General features: G+C 58.8%; 1 protein-coding gene across 1 annotated transcript in view; it reads left to right on the forward strand.

The window, feature by feature from the left end:
* The window catches only part of CACNA1G (calcium channel, voltage-dependent, T type, alpha 1G subunit), a 55,828-nt gene that overhangs the window by 32,411 nt on the left and 9,364 nt on the right, over positions 1-14,053 (forward strand). The window contains exons 20-28 of the mRNA XM_005868217.2: positions 1-172; positions 1,039-1,165; positions 2,735-2,860; positions 3,402-3,491; positions 4,027-4,219; positions 6,348-6,401; positions 11,380-11,531; positions 12,629-12,738; positions 13,759-13,892. The exon at positions 1-172 is cut by the window's left edge and continues 11 nt beyond it. Coding sequence (XP_005868279.2) covers positions 1-172; positions 1,039-1,165; positions 2,735-2,860; positions 3,402-3,491; positions 4,027-4,219; positions 6,348-6,401; positions 11,380-11,531; positions 12,629-12,738; positions 13,759-13,892 — 1,158 coding nt within the window. The remainder of the gene's footprint in view (positions 173-1,038; positions 1,166-2,734; positions 2,861-3,401; positions 3,492-4,026; positions 4,220-6,347; positions 6,402-11,379; positions 11,532-12,628; positions 12,739-13,758; positions 13,893-14,053) is intronic.

The following is a 14,053-nucleotide window of genomic DNA, read 5'->3' on the forward strand; positions in this document are numbered from 1 at the left end:
GCTGGTGCTTCGGGGAGCAGGCGTACCTGCGCAGCAGCTGGAACGTGCTGGACGGGCTGCTGGTGCTCATCTCCATCATCGACATCCTGGTGTCCATGGTCTCGGACAGCGGCACCAAGATCCTGGGCATGTTGCGGGTGCTGCGGCTGCTGCGGACCCTGCGCCCGCTCAGGTGAGCCCCCGCCAGGTGCCTCCTCGGGGCCACCCCCACCCTGGAGCGAGAACCTCGCCTGCCCTGGCTTCCTGCTTGTGACCCCCACAGAGAACCCCGCCATCATTCGGCTGAAACTACGGGCTGAGGAGCTCCTGTCCTTGGGCACCTCCCTCAGGGACACTCGCTAGAGGACATATTGCTCAGCACGGCTGTGCCCCTGGCCCTGTGCAGGGCACAGTACAAAGGGCCCTGGGTGGTACCTTCAAGGGGGACACTCTGCCCTCCCTGGTGAAGCCACACACTCCTTTCCTTGCTTTCTCCACCTTCATGCCCCTCTCAGGGGCCACCCTCCAGATGTAGCAGGGGCCCACCCTCTCAGGAACCCTCCCCAGGGAGGCAGTCACCTCCCATCCCCAGGCCAGAGGCAGAACTGTCCGTGGCTGGGGACACGGATGGAGGCTATACTGACTGACTAGTGATGCTTCCCAAGCGGTGACAAGCCACACCCCTTTCCTTCCCTGCCCGCCCCCTGCATGCTCCTCACGAGTGTATGTCCCTGTCCTCGCAACACACTGCATCCCTGGGGAACATCCTTCTTGAGTTGAGTCCCCACCCAGCTCCCCCAGGTCGTCATTGACATCCCGGGAGGGGAAATGAGAGCGGGAGCGTCGGCTTCCTGTTTTGAGAGATGGTGGGTGGGCATCCCGGTGGCAGGGGTCCCAGGAAAAGAGGACCGCTCTGCCCAGCCAGCCCAGAAAGCCAACCTCTTCCCTCATCCTGAGCCCAGGGGACCAAGGAACCAAGATCGGGAGGCGGGGCAGCAGGGCAAGGGTCAGGGGAGTGTCCGAGCTGGGGGAACCCCTCCCATCCCCTTCCCTCCCCAGGGTGATCAGCCGGGCACAGGGCCTGAAGCTGGTGGTGGAGACGCTGATGTCCTCGCTGAAGCCCATCGGCAACATCGTGGTCATCTGCTGTGCCTTCTTCATCATTTTTGGCATCCTGGGGGTGCAGGTGTGTGGGGGTCGGGGGTTGGGGGTTGGGGAGCTGTCAGCCGAAGCCTGAGGAGTGGCTCTCCTCTGGGTCCTTGGATGGCGAGGCCCAAGCTGGCACCACCTTTGTTCCAGAAAGGAAGAAGCAGGGATGCTTTCCTCCAGGCCTCGGGCCTCGGGCCTCTTGGCCGCCTGGGCACTTTGCAGAGAACTGGGAGCCTGGAAGAGGGCCCAAAGGGGACGAGGGCCTCAGAGAGGCTTCTGACCTGTGACAGCTGCAGGCTGCTGTTCCACCCCCTTCGTGCACTGCACTCGGAGTGCAAATGCTGGCACAGGCCCACAGTCTGCTCCGGGATCCCCTCCCTGCCTTCCCTGCTGGAGTGGGGTGGGCTGCAGGCCAGGCCTGGGGATCCAGGGCCCAGACAGCTGGGCCAGGTTAGCGGCGTGCTGGCAGGCAGGCGGGTGCAGACCCCAGACGAGGCAGGAAGTGGGGGCTGCAGGGGAAACTTGGCCTCTGGCCCAGGGAGGGAACTTGGCTTTGGAGGAAACAGAGCGGGAGCTGCCTATAGGATTCCGCAGGCGCCTCTGGGAGCCCCTCCACCCTGTCTTCCCGAGCCCCTGGCTCCAGCTGTTTCAGCTGCAGGGTAGACAGCTGGCGGTGGGGGCAGCAGGGGAGCTCCTGGGTGGCTACCCCTGTCCCCCTCCTTTCCTTTGACTTTCTGGATGTCTTCTCTGCCCTGGGGAGGGGAGGGGGCTGTTCCCGGTTTCCTGGAATTCTCTAGCCCCGGGACCCGGCTCAGGTACAGTTGCCAAGGCTGTGTGGTGCTTCCCCACACGAGCAGTGCCCCTTCCCTTCCCTCTCTTCCCAGCCTGCTTGGAGGAGGAGAGGGAACCATTGTTGAGCCCTGTCTGGGGCTCTTCCAGGGGATTTAGGTCTGTCCTGAGCTGCTGCCCAGGCCCCCTGGTCCTCGTTCCTCAAATCCCTTCCTCACCCACAGCCATAGCCTGGTCTGTCCTGGAGTGAGGGTGAGCTGTTCAGCCACACAGACCTGAGCTTGAGCCCCCTTTCTGGTCGTATAAGGTTATACAATCTTAATGAGTGAATTTACTTTTCTGAGCCTCAGTTTTCCTCATCTGTAAAGTGGGGTCAATGATACCTAGCCCACCCCCACCGTTAAACCAGATCACTTGGCCCCTCTCCCAGACTGTCTGATTCAGTGGGTCTGGGTGGACCTGAGAATGGGTAATTATAGCACATTCCCAGATGATGCTGATGCTGGTCCAGGGACCCCACTTGGAGAACCAGCCCCCCAGCCCTTTGTAGGAGTGGCTGTTCCCGTCCTTTCACCCTTTTTTCAGTAGCCACCCTTCCCTCCCCTCTCTAGGGCTCTGCTCCGAGGAGCCCAGAGGAAGGGTGCCTTCAGGGGAGGTTCCCTGACTCCGCTGGTCCCAGGGCTGAGCCCCCTACCCTCGCCCAGGATGCGCGCAGAGCTGTTAGGCCCCAGGGCTGCTGGGAGAGGCGGGCTGGGAGTTCTGGGCACCCGGTGGTCTCGGCTCACTTCTCCCTGTCTCCCGGTACATGTGTGTCCAGCTCTTCAAAGGGAAGTTCTTCGTGTGCCAGGGTGAGGACACCAGGAACATCACCAACAAGTCTGACTGTGCCGAAGCCAGCTACCGGTGGGTCCGGCACAAGTACAACTTCGACAACCTTGGCCAGGTGAGCCCCAGGCTGTGAGGTGCAGGTGGGAGTGGTGGCAGGAGTCTCCAGAGGATGCAAGTCCGGCTTAATGATGCCTGCAGGGCAATGGCCTTGCCAGAGCCTGTCTCCTCGGCTGGTGAACGGGTCCTAGCGGTGTCTCCCTTGGAGGCCACAGGAAGGATGCAGTGAGACGAGCTGTATGTTTCCGTCTCAGGGTGCAGGCACAATGTCAAGACGATTCCTTTTCTCACTCCGCATTCCCAGAAACAGGGAGACGTACAAAAAGAAGTACCTCCCTCGGTTTTGCGGGTGTGTCTCCCCGGCCCACCCCGGTTTTGGTTTCTGAAGGTCAGAGGGTCTGATCACGTCCCACGGCTCTTCTGGTTTCATACCAGCTTTGGAGCCCTCCAGGGGCCTGGAGTGTGACCCCAGCCTGACCTCGGAGGGGCTGGGGTCCCCCAAGCTGCTGCCAGGAGGTGCTTTGAGGACAGGGTGTGGGTGGTTTGGCCACACATCCTCGATTTCCGATGGTCTCCTCTCCTTCTCCCCCTCCCGCTAGGCCCTGATGTCCCTGTTCGTGCTGGCCTCCAAGGACGGCTGGGTGGACATCATGTACGACGGGCTGGATGCCGTGGGTGTGGACCAGCAGGTAGGGCCGAGGTGGGCAGGACCCATGTGGGGGCTGAGGGCACAGCATGGGCCGACTCCAGGCATGACAAGTGCCAACACTAGAGAGAAAGAGGGCAAGGCAGGCTGGGAAAATGCCATCGAAGAGGCTGTGACTGGCAGCCTGAGGCCCAAACCCAGGCATGTCTTATTGGCTTTGCAACACGTTTAAATACTTTGAATTAGTGATGAGCATTTAAAAATTGGCGAATTGCACATGAAAATCCAGACGTGGGCCTGCTCAGGAGAAATCCAAAGATCTGGGAACACTGGACTTGCATTCCCCCAGCTGGAATCAGCAGCTTCCCCTTTAGATAGAGCCACTCTCCACTTTGCCACAGTCCCCACCCCTCCCTACTGCCGAACACTGAACCCACACGGGTTGTTTCCAGCCCCTCCTGGGTCCCTGTAGCTCACAGAGTTTATGGGCCCCGTCTTAAAGGACTCAGGTGATGGGGCAGCACCTGAGACAGTCCCCGGGGCTGATGGCTCCTCCTGTCCTTCCTGCTCCCTGCCAGCCCATCATGAACCACAACCCCTGGATGCTCCTGTACTTCATCTCGTTCCTGCTCATTGTGGCCTTCTTTGTCCTGAACATGTTTGTGGGCGTGGTGGTGGAGAACTTCCACAAGTGTCGGCAGCACCAGGAGGAGGAGGAGGCCCGGCGGCGGGAGGAGAAACGTCTGCGGAGACTGGAGAAAAAGAGAAGGAGTAAGGAGAAGCAGATGGCTGGTCGGTAGTCTTTCCACCTCTCTCTGAGTCGTGCTTGACCTTGGCCTTGCGACTGTAGGGGGCCAGGGGCTGGGGCTGGGGGCCGGGAGAAGCTGCTCCCACCCCCGTCCTCACCTCCTCCCCCACAAGAGCATGTCAGCCTTTAGAGCCAGCATGAAGCACACCAGTTCAGCCCCGTGGGGGAGGGGAGCCACCCCCACCCTGCGGGGCTCCCCAGGGCTCAGCATCACACTCCGGCGATGATTCCAGGGGAGTCATGCACAGCCTCTCCCAGCTCGACTCTCATAGGAGCCTCATGGGATGAGAATCATGCTCCGCTCCCCCACAAGAGCATGTCAGCCTTTAGAGCCAGCATGAAGCACACCAGTTCAGCCCCGTGGGGGAGGGGAGCCACCCCCACCCTGCGGGGCTCCCCAGGGCTCAGCATCACACTCCGGCGATGATTCCAGGGGAGTCATGCACAGCCTCTCCCAGCTCGACTCTCATAGGAGCCTCATGGGATGAGAATCATGCTCCGTTGTCCGGGGCCACTGTCCAGAGACCCAGGGGTTGGCCCAGGGGCCAGCCTCGCCCGGCCCAGGGCTGGCACGCAAGCGTCTTGAACCTGTGCCTGCCTAGTGTCTAGCTGCTGAGCACGGTCTCGACAGAGGTTGCCAATGGACAGCAGCGAGAGGGGACCCCTGCCTTCCCCACGGTCAGTTTTCAGACAAGCTGTAAAAAAAAAAAATCTCCTCCTGGCCCAGAGAAGGTCTGGGGTCACAGGACCTATAAGCACATGACTCTCTGGCCTTAGAGCCTTCAGCCCCCTCACCTGTGGTCTCCAGCCTTTCTTGGCATTGGCTGGGTGAGGCCCCTCCCCACGCTCTTCTGCCATGAGACCAAGCAGTGGCTCTCAACCTTCTGGCCCTTTAAATACAGTTCCTCATGTTATGACCCAACCATAACATTATTTTCGTTGCTACTTCCTAACTGTAATGTTGCTACTGTTATGAATCATCATGTAAATATCTGATATGCAGGATGGTCTTAGGCGACCCCTGCGAAAGGGTCGTTCGACCGCCAAAGGGGTCGCGACCCACAGGTTGAGAACCGCTGGACTAAGGGAACAGACACACAGATTACAGGGAGGACTGACGAGACGTGACAGGGGGAGGAGCCCCTTTGCTCCTCGGAGTCTCCAGGTGCGCCTGCACCTGTCTTCGGGGCTCCTGCCTGCCTGTCTGGTACCGTCATCCCCATGATTCTCTCTTCCTGTCGCTGCCCACGTTTCTCCGAGTGTCTCTGTGTGTGGGTTTCTCTAAGCCTTTGTGTGTCTGTCTCTGTCTGGTCTGCGGGTTTCCCTTTCTCTCTCCTCCTTTTCACACCGTCTTCCTTCCGCCGATAAGATGTGTGCGGTGAGTTTGCTCTTTGGTGTGTTGACATGTGAGTACCACCAGATGGGTGCGGGTGGGGCAGAGCCCTGTGCCCTGGGAGAGGCGGGCCCTCAGGCAGGCGCGGAGGGGAGACTGGCCTCTGGGCAGCACAGGTGGTGCAGTTGTCCCCGTCCCACAGCCTCCACACCTGTGTCCCGGGCGAACCGCTCAGCTCTGGGGTAGGGGCCCCATCTTGGCTCACTCTGTGTCTGAAGCTGAGCAGGCGCCTCGCCCCCAGCAGCCATGCTCCCACCCCTGCTCCATCCCGCTCCCCTCCTTGCCGTCTGCCTTCTCGGAGGGGCATCTGCAGACGGAATTCTTTTTGGCAGGAGGCACTTGTGGCCCTGCCTGACCAGCTGGCTCCCCTTCTGGGGTCTGGAGCCGCCTCAGGTGCTGCTGAGGCCAGGGGCACAGGTAGGCGTGGACATCTGTTCTGATGACAGGCTGCCTGCCCCGCCCTGTGCCCGATTCCCTGTCCCTGTGACCCTGTCGAGTTGGCTGAATAGCTCGCTTTTCCTCAAGTCCTCTGCGCCCCGAGCTTGGGGCTGGACACTGAGGACCAGCCCACCCACACTCGGCACACCCCATTCATAGGCGGAGTGAGGGTCGGAGCCGAGGGGGAGCGAGCTGCTGAGGGGGCCCTGCCCAGCCCGCCAGGTCCGGCCAGTGACCCATGTCGTGTTTCGTTCTTTTAGATCTAATGCTGGACGATGTAATTGCTTCCGGCAGCTCAGCCAGCGCGGCGCCAGGTACTGCGTCTGGGATTGCGGGTTCCAGGGTGTGGCCCGGGGGTGGTCAGGCCCTGCCTGCCCCCAGGCCCGCCTCATGGGTTTGGGGACCTCCTCTTTGCTGCCTCTCCACGGCTCATTGGTTCTCTCCTCTCGGGGCGAAGGGGTGAGGGTCCCTGGGGTGCTGCGCTCGCTGGATGGGAGGCGAGGGTCTCAGCACCCCCTCCCTCAGACACCTCTTGAAGGACCCACCTTCTCTTGCAAGGCTTCCCATGCCCGAGCTCCCCAGCCCCCCGCTGCCTCTTCCCACTCCTGCTCCTTCTCCCAGGTCACACACGGTTCGATTATTAGAGCTGCACATCTCTCCGTCTCCTTTTGTCTGAAGGGGAGACTTTGATCAAGTGCGCAGGATGAGAGGAGCAGCGAGGGGACGGATTTGTTTTAAAAATGTAACGATGAATAATTGAACCGACTCATTAATAGTCAAGTAATCGCGGTGGCCACGTCATCGCTACAAACAGCAGGACTTGGGAATGCAAGGCCTGCGCTAGCCATAAGCTTCTCCCCAAAACCCAAGATTTGGGAGCGAGTTGGGTCCTTCTCTTTGAGAGCTGGTCTCTGGGAAGCCTTCCTGGTCCTGCCCCCCCACTGGGTCCTCGGTGCCTGCTCGGCCGACAAGTCCCCTGGACGGGAGTTCTGAGGTCATTGGAATCTGGGTCAGGGCAGTGGGACCTCAGTTACACCCTCTGATGTCTCCGCACAGTGGTTCCCAACCTGCTGATCCCCAAGGGCCCCCCTTATCATCGCCAACAAACCCCACATTATAAAAGGCCGTCTTTGAAGTTAAGAGCACTTCAATAATGACTTTGTTTCAGTTTTTGCTAATCAAAGGCACATGTAATTGCTAATCAGAGCTTCTAAGCCGCAGAAGGTTTCACACTGAATGATGGCAAAAAAAACAACACACAAGCAAAACAAAACAAAAAACATGTTGCCACTCAGTTCATCTGTGGGCTCTTCACACAGGCGTGTGCGTGACATTTTTAACCTTTAGAAATACTGAAAAGAACCTAAGAACCCCCATGTGGCTGCCTTCTCAGGCTGCTGAGGGCGTGGGCATCAGACTGGGGACCACTGGACTGAGCCTTTCTTCCCTATCCCACACCCCGCCCCTAAAACAAGACTTCGCAGACACTGCCCTGTGGATGTGGGGCTATCTGAGCTACGGGGGCTCGGGGACCCACCCAAGGAGGACCCACGGAGCCACCGTGTGGGAGGTCATCCTGAGGCCCTAGCTGGGTGGCTGTCTGCTGGCCCCATGGTGCGAGCTCTGGTGTTTGGCATCGAGAGACCATCTCTCTCGGGGGTGCAGGTGTCTCCAGCTGGTCAGTCTGGATTGCCTGGGTCCGCTCTCTGCGTCAGCCTGTACTGCACGCTCCAGACGTGTTAGGGGGTGAGGAGAAGGTGGGAGGCCGTAGCCTTCGGTTTTTCCCTTGTGGGTTCACCTGGTCTGTAGGCTGAAGTGTCCACACGTACACGCTCACCCCAAAACACCCCAGGAGCTCCTCCACCACGAACCAGCACGTGCAGACTCTCACAGCCTCTGAGGACTCCTGACATGCCTGCTCGAAGCTAAACGCTCTCATTACTCTCACGCCACATCCCCACGCTGGGGACATTCCCGTGCTCCTGTTGGCATATGAGAGTATGTACACGGATTACAATAGTGTGTGTTACCTTTCCAGCGGGTAACGGGTGCTCAGAGACCCCCGAAGAGGGCCTCAGGTTGTCCCATATTCCTCTCTCCCAGATCTGGGGTCCCGGGTGGTCCATACCAGAGCTTTTCAAATCTCTGTGTGCAAAAGAACTGCCCAGAGAACATATTAGAACACAGATTCCTGAGCCCCACCTAGAAGTGCCCACAGTGTGGACTGGGGCAGGAGGTGAGCGTCTGCATTTCCAGTAGTTCCCAGGGGCTGGTGATGTTGCTGAGTAACCTATCCCATAGTGTCCCCCGAATGACGTCACACACCCCCTAGCCTGGGGCTGCAGGAATCAAACACCTCCCTGCTAATGCCAGTGCTGTGCCCAGCGGGAGGGCTTCAGCCAGACCCCAGGGAGAGGCCCACGGGAAAAGGCTTTGGTTGCCAGGGCAATGGGCCTGACTGGCCACCTGGGTCCACCTGAGCGGTCAGGTTAACTCCAAGGGACCACTTGGCCTTCGGCACCAGCTCCACGCCCACCGCACCTGTGTGGGACACCTGCCTGCACTGCCCTCTCCTTTTCCACTGAACCCAGCGAGCAGGCTTGGCTGTGGCGGCTGATGGTGTGGCCTCTGCCGTGGGGGCCTACTCCCTGCCACTCTCCTTTGCAAATCCTCGGGCTCCCAGTGACCCCTACTAACTCACTGTGCCTGCTGCCCTCACTCACAGCCTCACACCCTCCCTGCACCTCTCCTGCGTTCCTGCCCCTGACTGGGGGCAGGGCAGTCCTGGGGTGCCCTTCTCCCCACTGTCTGACTCTGGTATTTTCTCTGCCTAAAACAGCTCATACTATTGGGAGGCAGGGAGCTGGGGCCAGAGCTGCCAACATGCCAGTGACCACTGGTTTGGGCCCCTCCTGGGCAGTGACCAGAGCTCTCTGAGCAGCAGATCCACACAAGGCTCCTCCCTCCTCCAGAGGGTGGGGGGCGGGGCGTCCCTGGTTCTGCTGGGAGCCCAGGTGCTGCCTATAAAACCACGGGCTGGGGAGCAGAAAGGGGGCGGCATCATTCAGAGCCCAACAGCCAGGGCCTTTGGCAAACTCCCCGAGGGCATCCTCTGGGCCAGATCCCCGAGCTCTGGGTCTGAACCCCCCTGGCAGCTGCTGGGGGCCTCGAGCTGGGAGTTCAGGTCCGGGCGCTGTCACTGCCTCCCAGTGTGTGGAGGACTTGCTTTCTGCTGGCCTTGTTCTCTTCCTCGGTGAAACCCAGGGGTTGGCCCTGGTGCACTTTGACCTGTGCTCTCACAGGGGTTTTCCAGCAGCCTCTGCACCGGCTGGTCTAGGGTGGGGGTGGGGTGGGGGTGGAAGGGCATTGGCACAGACCTCAGGGGCCTGGGGCCTGGGATGGGACCGGTCGGTCGCTATGAGCAGATGCCCTGCCTCAGTCGTCCTGCCCCCACTTTGTCTCTGGGCCACTTGGAGGAGGGGTCCCTGGCCAGATGGCAGCGGTGAAGGCGGAGGTTTAATTGGCCCTGGGGCCGCCTAAACAGTCAGACGGGGCGAGAGGGGAGAGGGGGCACTCTCCAACCTCTCCTCTGCATTGTCTCAGCTAATAATGGGCTAATAAGGAGCCACTTTTTCTAACCTAATTGTATTCAAACATTTTAGTTAATTCTCCATTCATATTTTAGCATAATGGACTGCACTTATGGAGATTAATGCAGAGAAAGAGTTCCAGCTGCTAAAGCAACGCGGGCGACTAGCGCCCTCTGGTTCTGTGGGTACTGAAGGAAGGAAGGAAGAGGCCCCCTCGCCTGGTCCACCCTCCACGATCGCCCTGTGGATGACCCGCGGCCTCCTGCTGTCCCCTGTCCCAGGCCCCTCCACCGCCACCCTCCTGGGGGTCAGGAGGGCCGCCTGAGCAAACAAAGCCACCGTTGGCTGGCCCGTGTCTGCAGGCAGAGCGATGGCCTAGCAGACCCTGCGATGTGCCCCAATATTCTAGACCTGCTGCCTCTTGGTTATCCACACCTCAGGGCTGATGCTGGACCGTGGCATCAGGCGAGGCTGAACGTGCAGCTCTTGGGCGCTCTTCTTCCTTCGGCCTTTGGTGGGGGCCCACCCAGGCCACTCCCTGCCTCGGTTTACCTCTCTGTTCAACAGTCCTCTGCATGGGAAAGGACAATTATAGACGAGCTGGCCTGGGCCCAAAGCTTCCTGCTGCCCCTGAGCCAGCCACCCCTGGCACAGGCCTCAGAGGCTGCAGCCTGCGCTAGCTGGCTTTCGCCCTAGACTTCCTGAGGGGGAAGGGCTGTCTGGGACCTGAGGCTGCCCCAGCCTCCCGTGGGAGGCCTCTTTTTCCTTGTGGCTGCCTTGGAGACCATTCTGTCAACCACCCCCGGATGGCATGCATCCCCAACTTGGCCTGGCCTTTCCCCAGCACCTGGAGGAGGCCCCCTGACCCCCTGCAATCTCTTGCCTTCAGATGCATTCTGCCTGCTTAACAGGCCAACTCTCTGGCACCCTGATTTTTATAACGAAGTGGTTCCCTAATTACAAGAGAAAGAGTATGCCTCTGACAGATCTCAGACAGCGCTTTCAGCCCAGCCTGCATCCAACACTGCCCTGGCCCCCGGAGCAGGCTGGGCTGCCTCATTAGAAACTGGGTGAGTCCTGCAAGTGGGGTCCTCCCAGATGAGCCTGGGACCGAGCAGGGCCCCATGGCCTCCGCCTCCCCGGAGGCCCTCTGGGGGTGGGGGGTGGGGGGCAGTGCAGCCTGCCAAGAAGATGTCCAATTTCCAATCTCCGGTTTTATCTCCAAATCCCAGCTCTGTGTAAGCTCCTCCGCTGCCCTCAAGGGCTGCTTGGTGAAGGAGCAAGAGCCTTCGCCTCTCTGTTGATGGAGTTTCCCCCGAGCCTGATAAGACCGGTTGTTTTTCATCTTATTGATCTGGCCTGGTTGCGGAACACCGAGTCGAGGGAGTTACGAGGGGCTGGTGGATGTCGGAGGCTGCCTCGGGGCGGGGGCTCACCTAGTGTCTAATGTGGGTGGGGAGCTCTGCATGTCCTGACCCCTTCTGCACCCAACGGTAGCCAGTAGCACAAACGCTTGGAGGGGCGATGCCGAGAGAGCTCCCCCCGCCCCCCGAAAAGGAAGTAACTGGAGGGCGAGGGTGCTGATGATCCTGGAATGTTTCAGCTCGGGCATTAGAAGCTGGTGGCTATGAGGGACTGCGGGTGGAGGGGGCACAGGGATCAGGGCCCCACGGCTGCTCTGCTCTCCTCCTGGCCCCCCCAGAAGCCCAGTGCAAACCCTACTACTCGGACTACTCCCGCTTCCGGCTCCTCGTCCACAACTTCTGCACCAGCCACTACCTGGATCTCTTCATCACGGGGGTCATTGGGCTGAACGTGGTCACCATGGCCATGGAGCACTACCAGCAGCCCCAGGTAGGAGTGAGTGGCCAGCCATGTGGGCCCTGCCTCGGCTGTGGGGCCCCGGGGGTGAGACCAGCCAAGCCTGAGCTGGGCCCTCTGCATGGGTTCCTCCTGTAGCCCTCTCACTACCCTGGGAGGCGGGTCTCATCTTGGGTTAACAGAGGAGGACACTGAGCCTCGGAGAGGTTAGTTGACTTGACCAAGGTCACAACGCTTGGAAGTAGAGGACCTGATTTCTTCACCCAGCACGTATGGATTGATTGAGTGCCTACCCTGTGCTGAGCTCTGCACCTGTGAGGGTAACGAGGTAGCCCTCTCACTACCCTGGGAGGCGGGTCTCATCTTGGGTTAACAGAGGAGGACACTGAGCCTCAGAGAGGTTAGTTGACTTGACCAAGGTCACAAAGCTTGGAAGTAGAGGACCTGATTTCTTCACCAGCACGTATGGGTTGATTGAGTGCCTACCCTGTGCTGAGCTCTGCACCTGTGAGGGTAACGAGACAGACTGGCCCTAACCGGGGTTGCTACGTGGTTAGAGCATTGGCCCAGGCACGGAAGGGTCTCGGGTTCGATCCCCAGTCCCGGTTGGGGCACGTGTGGGAAGCAACCAATTGATGTTTCCCTGTTTCTCAAACTCTCTCTCTCTTCCACTCCCTTCCTCCCTCCCTTCCACTCTCTCTAAAAAAAATCAATAGAAAAAATATCCTTGGATGAGGATTTAAAAAATAAAATAAATTTAAAAAGAAGGCAGACTAGTGCCAGCCCTTCTGCAGTATAGGTTCTAGTGAATGTCCAGCCCCCAAACTCACCAGCAATCTTGCCACTCCTCCAGTCAGCTTTCATCGGCTGCCCTCCAGGCCTCAGTTTTCCCATCTGTAAAATAGGAACATTGAACTGGTAATGCACAAGGCCCCGGCCAGTTCTTGCATTCCCCGTGAATGAGGACCCTACTCTGTCCTACAGTAGTAAGCAGTGGCCAGCCAACATGGCTGGAACAGAGAAGAACGGTCCCCTCACACTCACCCTGTCTCCCAGATCTGGGAGGTATGATTGGCTGGGGGCAGCAGGTATCATCCCTGGCCTTATCCATCATACCCCATCCCTGCCAGATCCTGGACGAGGCTCTGAAGATCTGCAACTACATCTTCACCATTATCTTCGTCTTGGAGTCAGTTTTCAAACTCGTGGCCTTTGGCTTCCGTCGGTTCTTCCAGGACAGGTGACAGAGGGGAAGGGGACAGGTGACAGAGGGGAAGGGGACAGGTGATAGAGAAGGGTTTGGGAATGGGGAAGGACCTAGAGCAGTGGTTCTCAACCTGTGGGTCGCGACCCCTTTGGGGGTTGAACGACCCTTTCACAGGGGTCGCCTAAGACCATCGGAAAACACATATATAATTACATATTGTTTTTGTGATTAATCACTATGCTTTAATTACGTTCAATTTGTAACAATGAAAATACATCCTGCATATCAGATATTTACATGACGATTCATAACAGTAGCAAAATTACAGTTATGAAGTAGCAACGAAAATAATTTTATGTTTGGGTCACAACATGAGGAACTGTATTAAAGGGTCGCGGCATTAGGAAGGTTGAGAACCACTGACCTAGAGCCTGAAGACCTTTCTTGACTCCTGAGGTTCAGCCCAGGACCTACCAAGGGCTGGTGGTGGGGTGGGTTGTGTGATATCCAGGGCCTGGGAGATGGGAGAGAAGGAAGGGAACTTGACAAGACAGGGCCTGGGGGATAGTGGCAGCTGGAGATCAATGTGGCCCAGACTGGGGCTTAAGAGCGGAGAGCGTGGAGCCAGACTGCCTGGACCAGATTTGAACCCTGGCTCCACCACTTAGAAACTGGTGACCTTGGGTAAGTTACTTAAAATCTCGGTGCCTCCATTTCCTGGTCTGTAAAATGGGAGCTAATATATCCATGTCACAGAGTTGTAAAGAGTTCCTATTTATAAAGCCCTTAAAACAGCGCTTGGCACATAGCAAACAGCATAGAAGTGCTAAGTAAAACAGCAAATGAATAACAATGAAAAGCAGAGGCCCTCAAGCTAAAGTCGTAGCGCTGCCTATGCCACCGACTGGACTGGCTAAGTGACCATAGACAAGTGACTTCCACTCCTTTCTGTAGCCCAAACTGCCTCCTCCTCCTCAGGGCCCCCCCTACCCCCTCACACACACACACACACACACACACACACACACTCAGATCTGTGTCCTGGGTTTCCAGGTGGAACCAGCTGGACCTGGCCATTGTGCTGCTGTCCATCATGGGCATCACGCTGGAGGAGATCGAGGTCAACGCCTCACTGCCCATCAACCCCACCATAATCCGCATCATGAGGGTGCTGCGCATCGCCCGAGGTCAGTGGCCAGCTGCCTGCCCACCACCCTCACTCTGCCTGGGGGACTGGCCCCGAGGGTGGCCAGGGACTGAGTAGGTGTGGGTTCCTGTGGGTATTTCTCCCAGCCTCCGCCAAAGGGGACGATCCTGGCTGGGCCGAGGGTGGCAGTGGAGCCATGGC

Source organism: Myotis brandtii, unplaced genomic scaffold (assembly GCF_000412655.1).
Source record: "Myotis brandtii unplaced genomic scaffold, ASM41265v1 scaffold265, whole genome shotgun sequence".
Taxonomy (NCBI): Eukaryota; Metazoa; Chordata; class Mammalia; order Chiroptera; family Vespertilionidae; genus Myotis; species Myotis brandtii.